This window comes from Bos indicus, chromosome 16, assembly GCF_029378745.1.
Source record: "Bos indicus isolate NIAB-ARS_2022 breed Sahiwal x Tharparkar chromosome 16, NIAB-ARS_B.indTharparkar_mat_pri_1.0, whole genome shotgun sequence".
NCBI lineage: Eukaryota > Metazoa > Chordata > Mammalia > Artiodactyla > Bovidae > Bos > Bos indicus.
Genome location: NC_091775.1, coordinates 34410279 through 34425772, shown reverse-complemented (window position 1 = coordinate 34425772; position 15494 = coordinate 34410279). Strand labels below are relative to the sequence as shown.

General features: G+C 36.5%; 1 protein-coding gene across 7 annotated transcripts in view; it reads right to left on the bottom strand.

The window, feature by feature from the left end:
* Positions 1-15494, bottom strand: part of AKT3 (AKT serine/threonine kinase 3) — a 281775-nt gene that overhangs the window by 114827 nt on the left and 151454 nt on the right. The window contains exon 2 of one of the 7 annotated variants that reach the window (XM_019976103.2): positions 15174-15290. The exons of 5 other annotated variants lie outside the window; for them this stretch is intronic. Coding sequence is in view for 1 of the 2 variants with exons in the window: in XM_070768865.1 (XP_070624966.1) it covers positions 1771-1798 (28 nt within the window). In the remaining variant the exon portion in view is untranslated. Of the gene's footprint in view, positions 1-1770; positions 2077-15173; positions 15291-15494 lie in introns of those variants that run through there. One more of the 7 variants, XM_070768865.1, reaches the window with a different exon arrangement.

Sequence of the window (15494 nt, the reverse complement as noted above, 5' to 3'; positions counted from 1 at the left end):
CTCTTTTCTAACAAGTTTTTATGGTCTCAGCCAAATTTCTTTCCATCTTGGATCTCTGTTTTATGATACACATGCCTAACTATACAATGGTTATTTCTAGCTGGTTGAATTATTGGAACCACACCTAAAACCCAACCTACTATCTTTCCCTCTAAATCTGTTCTTAGACCTGGCTTTCCTAACTTTTTCCATCATTCAAACTGAAAACACGGGTGACCTTCCTTTTTGATACTGGGAGCATATACCATTACTTTTCCATTGATGCTACTGTTCTTCAGGTTCTCACCACCCAATGCTAAACCTCCCCAGGTGCCATAAAACTGGATCTTCCTACTTAGAGATGTGGAAAGGTCACATAATTTGCTTAAATATAGAAACTGTATTCTGAGAGACATCTGAACTCAATCAAAATTAAACTCCTGATTTCTCCCACTCTTGCTCCCCTTGCCAACCTCCTAACTGTAGCTTTCTCTATCTCAGATGATGGCACCTCCAGCCTTTCAGCTGCTCAAGTCAAAAACCTTGGGATCATCTTTAAGTCCCTTCTTCTCTCACATCTCACTCTGGAAATCCTGTTGACTCCGCTTTCAAGATACATTAGTATCACTTCACACTTCCTCCACTATCTTGGAACAAGCCATCATTGTCTCTGACATGAATATTCCCAAAACCCTAGAACAGTTCTCCTCTGCCCCTCTCTGCAGAGACCTACAGTCAGAAACCTTAAAATGAACAACTGTAAAAAAAAAAAAAAAAGGCAATGTTTTCAATTCACTGACAACAGAAGACAAAGGCCTTTAGATGATCAGCAAGGGTCCTACACGATCTGGACCTCCAACCTGTCCCACCGAAGTTTCTCACCTCTTCCCCTAGTACTCTCTTTCAGGTCACTCTGCCAACTACCCTGCCACCCTGCACTTCCTCCACAATGCACTGCAGTCTCTGCCTTTAGGGTTTTTCATCTAGTCGTGCCTCTGCTGGGTAGTCTTCCCCTCACAACAACCCCCTAGCTAACTCCCTCATTTCCTTCAAGTCTTAAATCTGAAAACCTTCACAGTGAAGCCTGCCTCAACCATGATGTTCAATGCTGAAATCTGTATCCTTTTCCCAGGACTCTCCAACCCCTCTCACCTGCTCTACTTTTTATTTCTCATAGCATGTTTCCATCTTTGTTCCTATGAGATGACTAACTTATTTTTTATTTACTGTTTGTTTCTTCAACTAGAATGTAAGCTCTAATAACATATTCCTAGTACCTAGAACTCTGCCTAACATATAGCAGACACTCAGTAAATATTTTCCAAGTGAGTGAATTCTGACAGTAATAATCCAACAAGAAGGTAATTTTGATGACACAGGAAAGAGGAGAGAATTTCTGGTGCAACTTCCTTCTATAGTCAAGAAGGGAAAGGATTCACTGAACAAGTACGGGACTGGCTGTAGTCAGGAGTACACAGAATTTAGTGATGGAACTGGAGAGAAGATTGGGTAAAGGAGTCCAAATGCAGTTAGGGGTATAGATGAAAGTAGGAGCTAGTAGAGATTATCTGCTCATTGCTTCCATTTTTTCCAATGAATCAGGATGTAAAGCCATCCTTAAGAATTAGGTTGGATGAGGATGCACTGGGGCTTTGAGAAAAGAGAAGATATGTAACAGCCTTCTAGAAGCAGACAGACAGGTAAATAAATACCCATGACTGCTAAGTGGCATTAAGGGTCCAATGGAACTTAATGGGGCTTCCCAGGTGGCGCTAGTGGTAAAGAACCCACCTGGCAATGCAGGAGATGTGGCTTCCATTTCTTGGTCAGGAAGATCTCTTGGAATTTAAAGTATCACCGGGGATCATATTTTTCCCCAGATATATTCAGCTGCATGGGTACAGATGGGGAACACAGAGGATCGGATTTAAGCAAAGCCATAATTTAACTAAGTAAGTTTGAGAACGCAGGAAAGTGAAACAGAATACAGGATGCAAGACAAGGGAATGGTTGCAATTATCAACTAAGGAACTAAAAGGAGGGAAGTGAGAACTTGGTGGTGTGGAAAATAATAAAAAGGTAGCAGAATCGACAGATCATAAAATCTATTATCTCACAGTTAAATAATTAATAACAATGTTAAATACTTTCTGAAATATGAATGTTAAAATATCAGTGTGCTAATTTATTTGTCTGAAATACAAAAGTTTTAAAACACCAAAGATATCATACAATTTATAACAATAAAGAACCACACAATTTCGCCCAACTTACTCTGCCTATAAGGTACAGACTCAATTTGATTCTCTTTGCTCCTTCCTCTTTCTTTATAAAATTTCTTTCATTCTTCCAGCCAATGATTTACTGTACTATCTTAGAGATGTTTAAGTAATGTTAACTTGATGTTCCAGTTAGACGGATTAAATAAAAGTTAGGAATTGTGTGCACAACTCTTTCTCAAGCATCTACAACAGCGTCAGCACATAAGGGTACACGGTAAACACCTGATGATTGAGTAACTGGCTAACTGGCTTTTAATGTAAAGAATGCAGAACAGACTCTTAAAAAGAGGGACAGTCCCGATGGAAAACTCAAGCGTGAACCAAGGAGTAAAGGGAGAGAGGAAGAACAGAAACGAAAAGAAAGAATGTCCAATCTAAAGGCTACCTATTTCCGTTTCTGTTATGTCTTCCATTGTAGTGATGTCAAGGTAACTAAGATAATGGACCTGAAAACTAGAATGCCAGACTCAAATCCAGGCTCATCACCCACGATCAGCAGGGTTATCCTAGGCAAAGTATATTATTTCTCTCAGTCCCAAGGTTTTCTATCTTTAAAAGCACTATGAGGAATTAAACTTAAGAGGAAGCATATTTTCAACACTACACCTAAATGAAGTTTAAATGCTACAATCTAAAGAACTTTTTAAGGCTATATATGTAAACGCTATTTAAAATACTACATATGACATTCTAAGTGGTTATCAATTACTGCAATTTATGAAAAGGATAATAGAAGTGATTAAACACCATTCCCAAGTAGACTAGTAAAAAATAATTGTTTAGGAAAGACTGAAACATTTGTATTTACGTATAAGATGGTTTTAGAAAAATATTAAAATAATAATATAATGACATAAGTAGTTATACACAAGTTGTTTTGACTAAATATGCTAAGTATTTATGAACTCAACAATATATATGAAATGCCAATTATGGGCCAATCACTATGCAAGATTCTGGGCACAGTAAGTAAAATAACGAGTAAGAAACTCTACAAGCTTACAGCACATACCAAGCTCTATTTTTAATCATTCTGTGTAATTGTAAAGTAATATTTCACTAATAGTAAAAAGGTTTTATTCAGGTCTTCTTGAGACCTCTAGTTCAACAAAAATGTTACATGTAGTTATGGACTTGAATAGAAATAAACCTATATGTTATAGGTCTCAGTATTAAATACTCTATAAATGAATCCAACTTCTAAATATTATCCATTAGACTGAAACTATAAAAGAAAGAAGTGGCTACCAAGAACCAGTCCACAATATTCAAGTGACGGGTCAACATCTGGAGAGGAGAATATTTTACCACACTTCAGGGTTTACTGCTGTGCATAAACAAATGTAATTAAACAGCTGACTCCAAACTTAAAACACTTGAAACTTTAAATTACCATACCAAAACAAGTGAGCCGGTAAGTAGAAACACTTTGGGTTCTCTTATGTTAGCCATAATATGGAAACATGAACACATCACACAATTCTCTCTACAATGAAGAAAAGCAAGCCATGAAAGTTTTCAGAACACAGTGCATGTCTGAAAACACTTACTCTTTTAAAGAGGATTCTTAAAAGGGAGAGGGCTAATAAGTAAACTGGTTAATCAATGGAAGAATATTTTCCTTTTAGTAAAGATTCTTAACTCAAGGTAGAACAATTCAGTTTTTTTTTTTTTTTAAGGAAGAAATTTTGGATACAGAGTATAAAAAGGTATTAACCAAATGATTATCTATGATTGCTGAGCAATTTAATATGGAGAAATAGACAAGCATTCTTAGATAAAATGTCAGGTAGCTAACTTTTATTATATCATAACCCATGACATTTTTTTTTTCCAAAAAATTTTTATATTAGAGTTGATTAACAATGATGTGTTAGTTACAGGCGTACAGCAAAGTGATTCAGTTAGACCCATAAGTATCCATTCTTTTTCAAATTCTTTTCCCATTTAGATTATTATAGAACACTGAGCCAAGTTCCCTGTCCTATACAGTAGGTCCTCATTGGTTTGTTGTTCCTCAGTCCCTTAGCTGTGTCCAACTCTTCGTGAACCCATGAACTGCAGCACACAAGGCTTCCCTGTCCTTCATTATCTCTTGGAGTTTGCTCAAACTCAGGTCCATTGAGTTGGTGATGTTATCCAACCATTTCATCTATTGTGGCCCCCATCTCCTCTCAATCAGGATCTAGTCCTTATTGGTTCAGTTCAGTTCAGTTCGGTCGCTCAGTCGTGTCTGATTCTTTGCGATCCCATGAATCGCAGCACGCCAGGCCTCCCTGTCCATCACCAACTCCCGGAGTTCACTCAAACTCATGTCAATCAAGTCGGTGATGCCATCCAGCCATCTCATCCTCTATCGTCCCCTTCTCCTCCTGCCCCCAATCCCTTCCAGCATCAGAGTCTTTTCCAATGAGTCAACTCTTCACATCAGGTGGCCAAAGTACTGGAGTTTCAGCTTCAGCATTAGTTCTTCCAATGAACACCCAGGACTAATCTCCTTCAGAATGGACTGGCTGGATCTCCTTGGAGTCCAAGGGACTCTCAAGAGTCTTCTCCAACACCACAGTTCAACAGCATCAATTCTTCAGCGCTCAGCTTTCTTCACAGTCCAACTCTCACATCCATACATGACCACTGGAAAAACCATAGCCTTGACTAGACGGACCTTTGTTGGCAAAGTAATATCTCTGCTTTTGAATATGCTACCTAGGTTCGTCCTAACTTTCCTTCCAAGGAATACACATCTTTTAATTTCATGGCTGCGATCACCATCTGCAGTGATTTTGGAGCCCAAAAAAATGGTTATCTATTTTAAATTCACTGTATAGAAATGCAATAGATTTCTGAGTATTGATTTTGTATCCTGAAACCTTATTGAATTAATTGATGACCTCTAGTAAAATATATTCCTGGTAGCATCTTTAGGATATTCTATGTATAGTATCATGTTACATGTAAACAGTGACAGTTTTACTTCTTCTTCTCCAAGTTGGATTCTCTTAATATCTTTTTCTTCTCTTACTGCTGTGGCTAAAACTTCCAAAAATATGTTAATAAAAGCAGCGAGAATGAACATGCTTTTCTTGTTCTTGATCACAGACAAAATGCTTTTAGCTTTTCACTGCTTAGTATGATGTGAGGTATGTTCCCTCTATGCCCCCTTTCCAGAGTTTTTATCATAAGTGGATCATTTTGTCAAAAGCTTTTCTACATCTATTGAGATAATCATATGAATTTATTCTTCAGTTTACTGATGTACTGTATCAGACTAATTGATTTGTGGATACTGAAATACCTTTGCACCCATGGGATAAATGGGATAAATTACATTTGCTCACCCTTTTAATGCACTGTTGGACTCAGACTGCTAGTATTTTGTTGAAGACTTCTGTGTCTATGTTTATCAATGATACTGGCCTCCAATATTCTTTTTTTGTTGTCTCTTTGTCTGGTTTTCTTATCAACATGATGGTGGCCTCATAGAATGAGTTTGAAAGTGTTCCTTCCTCTGCAATTTTTTGGTCTGCAATTTTTTGGAAGTTTCAGAAAGATAAGTATTAACTCTTCTGACAGATTTCGTCTGTAAGGCCATCTAGTTCTGGACTTTTGTAGGGAGTTTTCTAATCACACTTTCAATTTCCCTATTTACAATTGGTTTGTTTACATTTTTTATTTTTTCCTGGTTTAGTCTTAGGATATTGTACATTCTAAGAATTTGTCCATTTCTTCTAGGTTTTCAATTCTACTGGCATATAGTTGCTTACAGTAGTCTCTTATGATCCTTTGTCTTATATTTTTGTGGTGTCTGCTATAACTTCTTCATTTCTAATTTTATTGATTTTAGCCCTCCCCCTTCTTTTCCCAAAGAGTCTGGTTAAGGCTTTATTAATTTTGCTTACCTTTTCAAAGAACCAGCTTGACCAAGTTAAACTATAAGCTGAACCTCAAATGTTCTATCTACTTTTAGAACCACTCTGAACCACAGGTGACCAAGTTTACTCAAAGCTGTAATTATTCTGTAAACTTGAAAGCCAAATAAATAGAGGAACTGCAAGATTCCATATAAAAAATATACATACCAAAAAAAAGTTTTTGGATATCACCTGTTCAGATGTTATTTCAAAGATTAGGTCTTATTTCAAGGGTTTTAACCATTTAAATGCTAACTATATTCTTTTAAAAATAATGCTACTAGCATGTGTGGAAAACAAAGGAGTAATAATATATTCTATTTAATTATTGAATCACAAAATTAAATAATGCTAACTATGAGTTATAATGACCATAAGGAGAGTTTATTTTTAAAGCCCCATATTATAATACTATTACAGATATTCTTTATAAGAAGGAAAAGAATATTTCTTTCTTTTATGTAAAGCTTTTACTGTCCAGGGAGCAGAAAATCATAGCACCCGATTAAGACTCATCAACCTTAAAGAGATTCATTCATTCCACTAAGAGGAAAATAGCTTAGGTGTGGCAGCTTCCATGGTAGACAGCAAGATCAGTAGAGGATATATATACTGAGATCACTATGTGCCAGGCACTGTACTCATTAGAGGTTTCTAAATATTAATTTCCTCTGAAGGCCAAACCTAAGAGCTGTTATTATCCTCCACATTATAAATGAGCAGATTGAGATTGAAACTAGCTAAATAACTTGCTCACAAACACACAGGTGGTTTAGCTTGTTTTAAGTACCCATATAAGGCTTTAACCCCAGGTCTGTCTGAAACCACATTCCATTCTTATCTGGAAAGAATATACTCTTAGGAAAACTGCCTGTAACAAGGTTGGTAATCATCTGCAGAAGGAAGGCCTGGCTGTTCCCTCCTCAGCGCCTTCCCCATACCTTGCTATGCTTGACTGTTCTCCCTTGTGTGACATCTTTTCTCCTAAAAAGAAAACCAGGATAATTTTCACTGGTAACAATGTCTGGAGAGGGAGGTAGGCCCCAATGTGTCTGCTCCTGGCTGAGCACACCATGGGGATGAGATGGGCAGGGATGAGAACTACTCTTAGTAGGATATTGGTCCCGGCATTTTGCGTTTCTCCTAGCAGGCATGTAGGGGAAAGGTGGATTCAGATGAGAAGCAGAAGGGAAAGAACATAGCCAGGAAGGCAGCAGAGCCTCCAGATCTTTGCACTGCTGGATGTTACATACTGCAATACCAATAAAGCTAGCTCTAATAAAATTTTTCAACTACTTATGATAAAAAAGTGATTCCCAAACTTGTACTGGTCCAACTGCATGGTTCTAGCTGTTTGGGTCTGAATCATTTACCTATCACCCAGAATCAATCAACCGTTCTCCACATAAGGAAACAGAAGAGGAAAAAAAAAAAAAAAAAGTTGTTCTTACATTTTATTTTATAACATACAAAATTCTATAAAAGACAGGAATAAGACTAGGTTACTAACATTATATTCCACTCTGTAAGAGGTTTTCACTTTATGATACGTATATCAAATCCTGACGTTTTCATTATCATAAACCTCACTGCTCAGTAACATGGAACACTGGCTGTAACATGGAATGCTACTTGTGGATTTAAATTGTACTTGAAATCACAACATGTTACGGGGAACCTCTCCTAATTCGTTGTTCTTTAATGAATATGGTCACCACAGACATCACCATTTACCAATAATACATTTTAGAGCCAACATTTTCCCCATCAACATATTCCAATTTTGTTGGTCCACCACATCCTGCTTCTAATTAAACAAATAAACAAACAAACACTTCAGGAGTCTTCTAGAACAACTGTTCTCTGCACACCCTGTGCACACTTGAAATTTCAGGTAAAAACACATTGTGGTCATTGTGAGACAATGATTTGATAACAAAAATAACAAGAGGCTTTTCCTAAAAGAGTTGTAATAGTCATGCAAACATCTAATATACCATTAGGCAAGCTAGGTTTTTTTTTCGGTTCTGTTGTTTGTTAGGCATACAATAGTCATGAGAGTTCAATAAGCTATTTTCTCTACTTATCTGTATCTCTGAAAATGTTTACAATAAAAAGTCAAAAATAGAAACTCCTTCAAAAATAATATTAGATTCTTTTCACAAAGTATGTACCAAAATGTCCAAGGAAATTATGTTTTTTAATAAAATGTGCATTTTAATATCTAAAACAAAGACCATTCCAGTAAATGAAACTCACTGAACATAAATTAAACTTCAAAATATTTCATTTGAGCACTGAAGTTTAAGTGAAGTGAAAATCGCTTAGTCATGTTCAACTCTCTGCGAGCCCATGGACTGTAGCCCACCAGGTTACTCTTTTCACAGAATTCTCCAGGCCAGAATACTAGAGTGAGTAGCCATTTCCTTCTCCAGGGGATCTTCCCAACCCAGGAAGTGAACCCAGGTCTCCCACACTGCAGGCAGATTCTTTACCATCTGAGCCACCAGGGAAAGGTATCACTATTAGAAAAATCAATTTACATTGTATTAACTCTAATTTACAACTTAAATACCTCAAGCTTCCATGTATCAATGTGACCATTTCTACTCATTTTCATAGTTGCTTATCAATGCATACCAGGGTGAACAAATAATAAATATACATACATAGCAAGATGCACAAGTACTAAATGCTCCTTTCCCTCCCTTTAAAAACCATTATTTACAAAAATGGCCTTTGTTACATATTCCTTAACCATTTACCTAAGCTGTGGTTCCTACCGGTCTCCTGAAATCTCATCAGATATATTTTTGTTTTTCTCATTTTCATTTCTTTGCTGCATCTGATGCACTTGCCTCCCTACCCATGAGGCACTCCCCCAGGGTCCTGTGACACAGACTAGCCTGATTTTACCTGCAACTCTGACCATTCATTAATCTTTCATAGGGCCTCTTCCTTAAAACTGAGCTGCTCCCTTATGTTGAGACCTTTGTGCTACACTTTTTTTTTATGATAATTTTATCCTTAATAAATTTAGACATTCATTAAACAAATATTTATTGTGTCCTTACAGTATGCCTGACAAAACCCAGGCACTGAAGATAGAGCAGTGAACAAAACTATTTTGCTCTATCTTGTTCACTTGTTCAGTGAGCAAGTCCCTATTTTTCAAAAAGCTTATGTTTTACTGAGAAGATACATGATCAAACAATAAACATGAAAAACAATTAGTTCACAGCATAACAGGTGCTAATTAGTACTGTGAAGAAAAATTACATAGGGCAACAAGTTAGAAAATGAAGGAAAGTAGTACTATTTTAGAAAGACTAGTTAGAAAGGGTATCTCTTAGTGAAATGGACAACCAATGCAGATATCTGTGGGAAGAGTGATCTGGGCTGAACGAACAGTAAGAACAAAGACCCACAGCTGGAGAGAGTTCAGACACGTCAGAAACTGCAAGTGCAGTGTGACTAAATAAGTATGTTAGGAGAGGAGATCTAAGACGTTCAGTGACCTGGCGAGGACTTTGGATGTCACTCTGGGGAGTCTCTCGCATGATTCTGCCAAAATTAAGACGTGACATTCGACGACAAACCTGCACCTCTAGTGTCAGCCTCTCCCTCAAGCTCCATTTCTTTACAGCAAAACCGGCAGCTCCTTTGAGGACCTATTATTTCTTCATTCTCAACGTATCTAAATGGGTATTTTTTCCTAATCTACCAAACAAAATCAGCTCATCAACACACTGTTTCTATTCATTTTAAAACTATATAATCTTCCTAATCATCCAAGAAACACATCCTGAGTCATCTCTGATTGTCTTTCAACCCATGGCTAAGCCTACAACACTCATTGTAACAGTTCTTTTGTAATGTCTTTTGAACCGTCCCTTCTTTTCACTGCTATATCCAACCAGAGAATTTACCAAAATCTGGACCCCTAATATGGTTTCCCAGATGGTCTCCCTTTCTCTAGTCTTCTCTCCTGTCTGAGTTGTGCTACACACTATCAACCTGATTAGTCTTACTCAAATTTTTATTTAAAAAGCTTCAACTACAACCACAAACAAGTATCTGGGTATTTGCAGCAGTATAGTAGAGTCACTCAGTCATGTCCAACTCTTCGTGACCCCATGGACTGTAGCCTGCCAGGCTCCTCCATCCATGGAATTCTCCAGGCAAGAATACTGGAGTGAGTTGCCATTTCCTTCTCCAGGGGATCTTCCCGACTCAGGGATCAAACCTGGGTCTCCCGCATTGTAGGCAGATGCTTTACCGTCAGCCACCAGGGAAGTCTTGCAGCAGTATAAAAATACTTAATTTATAATCTAGTTTAACTGGTAAGCCAAAGGAACAGCATATGTTGGAAGAATCAGCTCATTCATCTCTGGCAGAATTGAAAAAAATTTCATCTTTGCCAATTTAAGTCAATAGGAAAACTGTTTTCCATTATATATTTCTCTAAAATTCATTCTTTTTCTATAATTGACTACTAAGTCTTTATTTTAGCATGTTATTAGAGCTTAACCACAAGATTAAGATATTACATGTATGATTTCTCACTTAATTCTCCTGATAAAGTATTTTTATCATTTCCATTTCACAAATACGAAAATGAAGATTGTCTGATTTTTAAGTTACTTGTTCAAAATCATCAAGTCATTAAGGTTGTAAAGCCGAGTCTCTAAATCCAGATTTTCTAGCTCTAAATTCTTGGACCTTCTTGTATGTCACGTACTGCTTTAGGAATGTAAGCCTCTTACAAGAGAGGAAGAAATGTTTTGTTTTTTATTTATAACCAGATTTATTTATATTTTATTTTCAAGTTTTCTGCAATACTAAAGTGACAGAAACAGGTGACATACAGAATACTGACATAGTTTTCCCCCAGAGAAAACTGACCAAACTGTCATTGGAAAAAATGTCTTTCTGTCAATACTAGATTGCTGATACAAAGCTGAGAGCACATTTGAAATACTTACTGGCCCAAATGTTAAAACAAACACGAATTAACATGTAACTAGAGTTGCTGGAGTGGGAACTTGTTCAGGTCTGTCAATCTAAGTCAATCTTGTTGATTCCTTAATGATAAGATAATCTATCTATTAGAGTACAGAGCCATTAGAAGGAAAACAACAGAAATATAAGTTCCTAAAGGCACAGAAATCCCAAAGAATCTAGGAGGTAACAGCAGAACTATAAATAATATAGTTTAACAAAAATATTTTTAAAAAATATCCTATTTCCATAGCACAACTGTAAAGCTCAAAGGAAACAATTCATATGAAATAATGCTATGAAGAAAGTATTATATATTTTAATTACTTTCTAAGAATATCATCTAGAGAAAGAAACTTTATCAGTGTGCTTTTGGAAGCAATAACTGTTGCTGGATGGATGATTCAATTAGCATGAACTATTCTGGCATGTTTCAAAAGCATTGCCATTTTAAAACATAAAAAATGTCTAAAAATGCAACCATAGTAATAGTGCACGGGTTGGGGTGAGAGAGAAAGACAATGACAAATTGGTCCAAAAGGACACTGAGACTTCATAGCTGGAAGACCATTGTGCTGACAATTAGTAACAGGAAGCAGAGCACAAAACAAATGAATGAAAAAAGCTGAACTTGCAATGAAAGACCTTATTATAGTGCAGAAACATTATTGTAATAAAGGGGCAATGTACTCTCCTCCATAAAACTTTCAAACAGGCACCCTTGCCTCTTTTTTCATTCTCTGCATTTCATTTTTTCATTAGCATCTGCTTGATTATGTATTATTTCCCAACCCGAAAGAATGCTTCTCTATCCTTCCTAAATTCCAAGGCTTAAAGGTCCTTCCCCTCACTGTGGCCTTGAGCCTCATTTAACTTTACTCAAAATATAACAAAGGTTTAAAATAACAAAGATATAGGGGAAAAACAGAAAGGCAGTGATTCAGTATACAGCTCCAGCAAGATAAAAAAAAAGTGTCCCTCAAGCCTAACTTGTTAAAAATGCAATGATCATATAATTCATACTAATATCCAGATGATTCTGTCTCTCAAACTCTTATGCCTTCTTTGATAGAAGAGGAAGGCTGAAATCTTCACTTATTAGTGTAAATTTTCTGCATTTAGCTTTAGTTTCCCTAAATGGGAACATCCAAAAGCTCTGAAACATATTTCCACATACTAGTTGAGAATGACAAGACTTGATCCATGACACTGACATATAATCTAGAGGTAAGGAAAGCCCACACCTTCTGACTATGCTTCCTATGCTAGAAAACGTTTTACCTCAAGACCTACAGCAGCCAGAGACATTTTAGTTAAGCAGTGATGTGTAAAAAGCATTGGCCTTGACACCTGAAAGCTGTGGGTTTTGCTTTAAGTCCCAAAGTTCATCAAATGCATGACCATGGGCCATTCTATGGACCCATTTTCCCCAGCTATAAAACGGAGACATTATGTATCCTACAAAAATATCAGTATGACTAATAATACACATACAAAATGCACAGCACACAGATGCTCAGTGAGTGGTAAATTATTATTTGCATTAATTCTCAAAAGACTGAATGTTCCAAGAAATTATTATATGTGGCTCATAGGCAAATCATTGACTTCTAGAAGACTTTGGAGATTCTTCATGCCAACTCCTTCATATCACAGATAATAAAACACCAGGGATGGTGAAGTGACTGGCTCAATATTACATAATAAATTTCTATCAAATAGTCAGCCACCTGGCTACCACCTCCATGCTTGTCCCTCTGCTAAAGCATAAATAAGTATCAAGGTTACATACACTACACCTCTCAAAAACAAGAGTCTGCTACTAACCTACTGTTAATAATACTTGACATACCACAAAGTTTCTGTGGTGCTGAATAAGCATTACTCAAAGAAGAGTTATCTCTGAACTCCACTTATGATTAAATACACTCAAGCCAGGTGTGAGAAATGCATGCTTGTTCAGTTGCTTCAGATGTCTCCGAATCTTGGCAAGCCTATGGACTGTGACCCGCCAGGCTCCTCTGTCCATGGGAATTTCCAGGCAACAATACTGGAGTGGTTAGCCATTTCCTTCTCTGGGGGACCTTTCTGACCCAGGGATTGAACCCACGTTGCAGGCGGATTCTTTACCGCTGAGCCACTGTGGAAGCCCCAGATGTTAGACAGTCCGGACCAAATCATTGTTAGTTTTCCCAAGTACTTGCTTTGAGAGTCTAGGAAAATTTCTTAATCTCTCAAGGCCCCAGCTTTACTAGTTTGTTTTTTTAAAGGTAATATTTATCTCATGTTTTTCTTGTCATGTTGCTGTAAATAAGGCACCTTATACATAGGAGATTAAACAATGTTAGTTCTCTTCCTTTTACTTCCTTAAGTCTCTATTAATTTCACATGCATTAATTATAAGTAGGGAAGTAGATTCTTTACCAGTGAGCCACCTGGGAAGCCCAATTATAAGTAAGATGGGATTAAAGGAGTAAGCAATGGGCATATAATCATTTTTTAATTTACAATTTTGGGGTATTTTTTTTTTTTTTTTTTTGGCTGCAGTGTATGGCCGGTGGAATCTTAGTTCCCTGACTAGGGATTTGACTTGAGCCCTCAGCAGTGAAAGAGCAGTCCTAACCACTGGACTGCCAGGGTATTTCCTAATTTAAAATTTTAGAAAGTAATTACAAATAAGCCTCTACTTTATAGAAAAGAAACTAAGTTAAAAAATATATATTAAACATGTAAATCAGGTAGGTTTTACCTATATTTAACTTAATCAAAAACAATCTATAGATTTAATTAGGCCATAAATGAGTATACACAGAAAAGTGTATAAAAAGGATTACTGTCACTCTTCAGATATGGAACGATATCACAGAGGAAAATTCTAGGATCAGTAATAAGAGAAAATAACAGTACAAGGATCCTTAGCACAAAAGCTACCTGAGTGTTACACACTTAGCAAAACTGTAGTTGAAAAACTGAAGTATACTGACCAGTAGTAATTAATATTAAAAATTATGCAAAACCCCATCACAGCTGCTTATCATACACAGGCTGCAGGTGGTGGTCCTCCTACTCCACACCCACTATTCACTCCCCAGTCACACCACCTCGGCTCTCTTACATAAATTAAGTCAGGTTAAAAAACAGTAAACAGATGATGTGCCCCTTTCTGAGCTAAAACCTGCAGTTCAAAATATTTTTGGCTAAAGAAAAAATATTGACTTTAAGATAGTATTTTAAAATAGAATTATTTATTTGCATCAGTAAAATTATTTTATATTCTACAAGGAGAGAAGATGAATAGCAATATGACAAAAGAAACTTCATGTAAAAACCAAGTCAGCAAATAGGGGACATAATGCCTAACTTTGACACTGAGAAATCATACAAAGTATCTGGTATGATTATGGCCGTCTACTAAATATTTAAGGTGCCATATTTATTCCTAGCACTTACGTTTCTTTCTCCTTTGATATCTTTCAGTCTATACAGGGACAAAGAAATAACATACCATCTGGAGGTTTCATCCATATTCTGAGGATTTCATACCCATTTAAATTAACAATAAGAGATTCAACCAAAGTTTCTCAGAAATAATTTTTTCAAATTATTGTGATCTGTTACCTGGAATATATGTCATCTTTTGAAATCTTACTCTTTTTCCAAACAATCTCAATTTCCAATGAAGCTTTTCTTGATGATCTACTCCTCAATGATACCTCCTTTTCCTAAAACTCTTACTGAATATATTAATTATAAACCTACTTCAGAACTGAGCCATCAAAACACCAATTTCAAAAAATACTAATTCCAAGGGTTTGTGGCATATTTTCCTAGCAGGTTATAAATTCTTCAAATCCAAGGGCTGTATCTGTGGATTAATGAAAGGAACGCAGACTTCAAGGTTAGCATTCTGTTAGACATGGGCTGAAATTCTGGCTCTGCCATTTGCCAGTTAAGTCACATAATCTCTCAGTCTCTTTAAAATGGAGAACATAATACTTACCTCAGAATGTTGTTGTGAAGATTAAATGAGATAACATATGTGAAAGGGCCTGGCACATAGTAAGGCTCAAAAAAAGGTTGGTTTCCTTCCTTATTTCCTTCCCTTTTCCCTCAGTACCTGGTACAATGTTGAGAACACAATAAACCCTCAATAAAAACTTTCTAAATATTCATTTGAACTTAGATTTCCTAAAATATGTTTAAATATTAAGTGATAACTTCTATGTATCCGAATTGTGTTACTTTAAATCTTATGCAAACAAAGTAGGAAATCTCAAAACAGAACAAGTGTGTGAGGCTGCTACTTAAGATGATGAGAAAA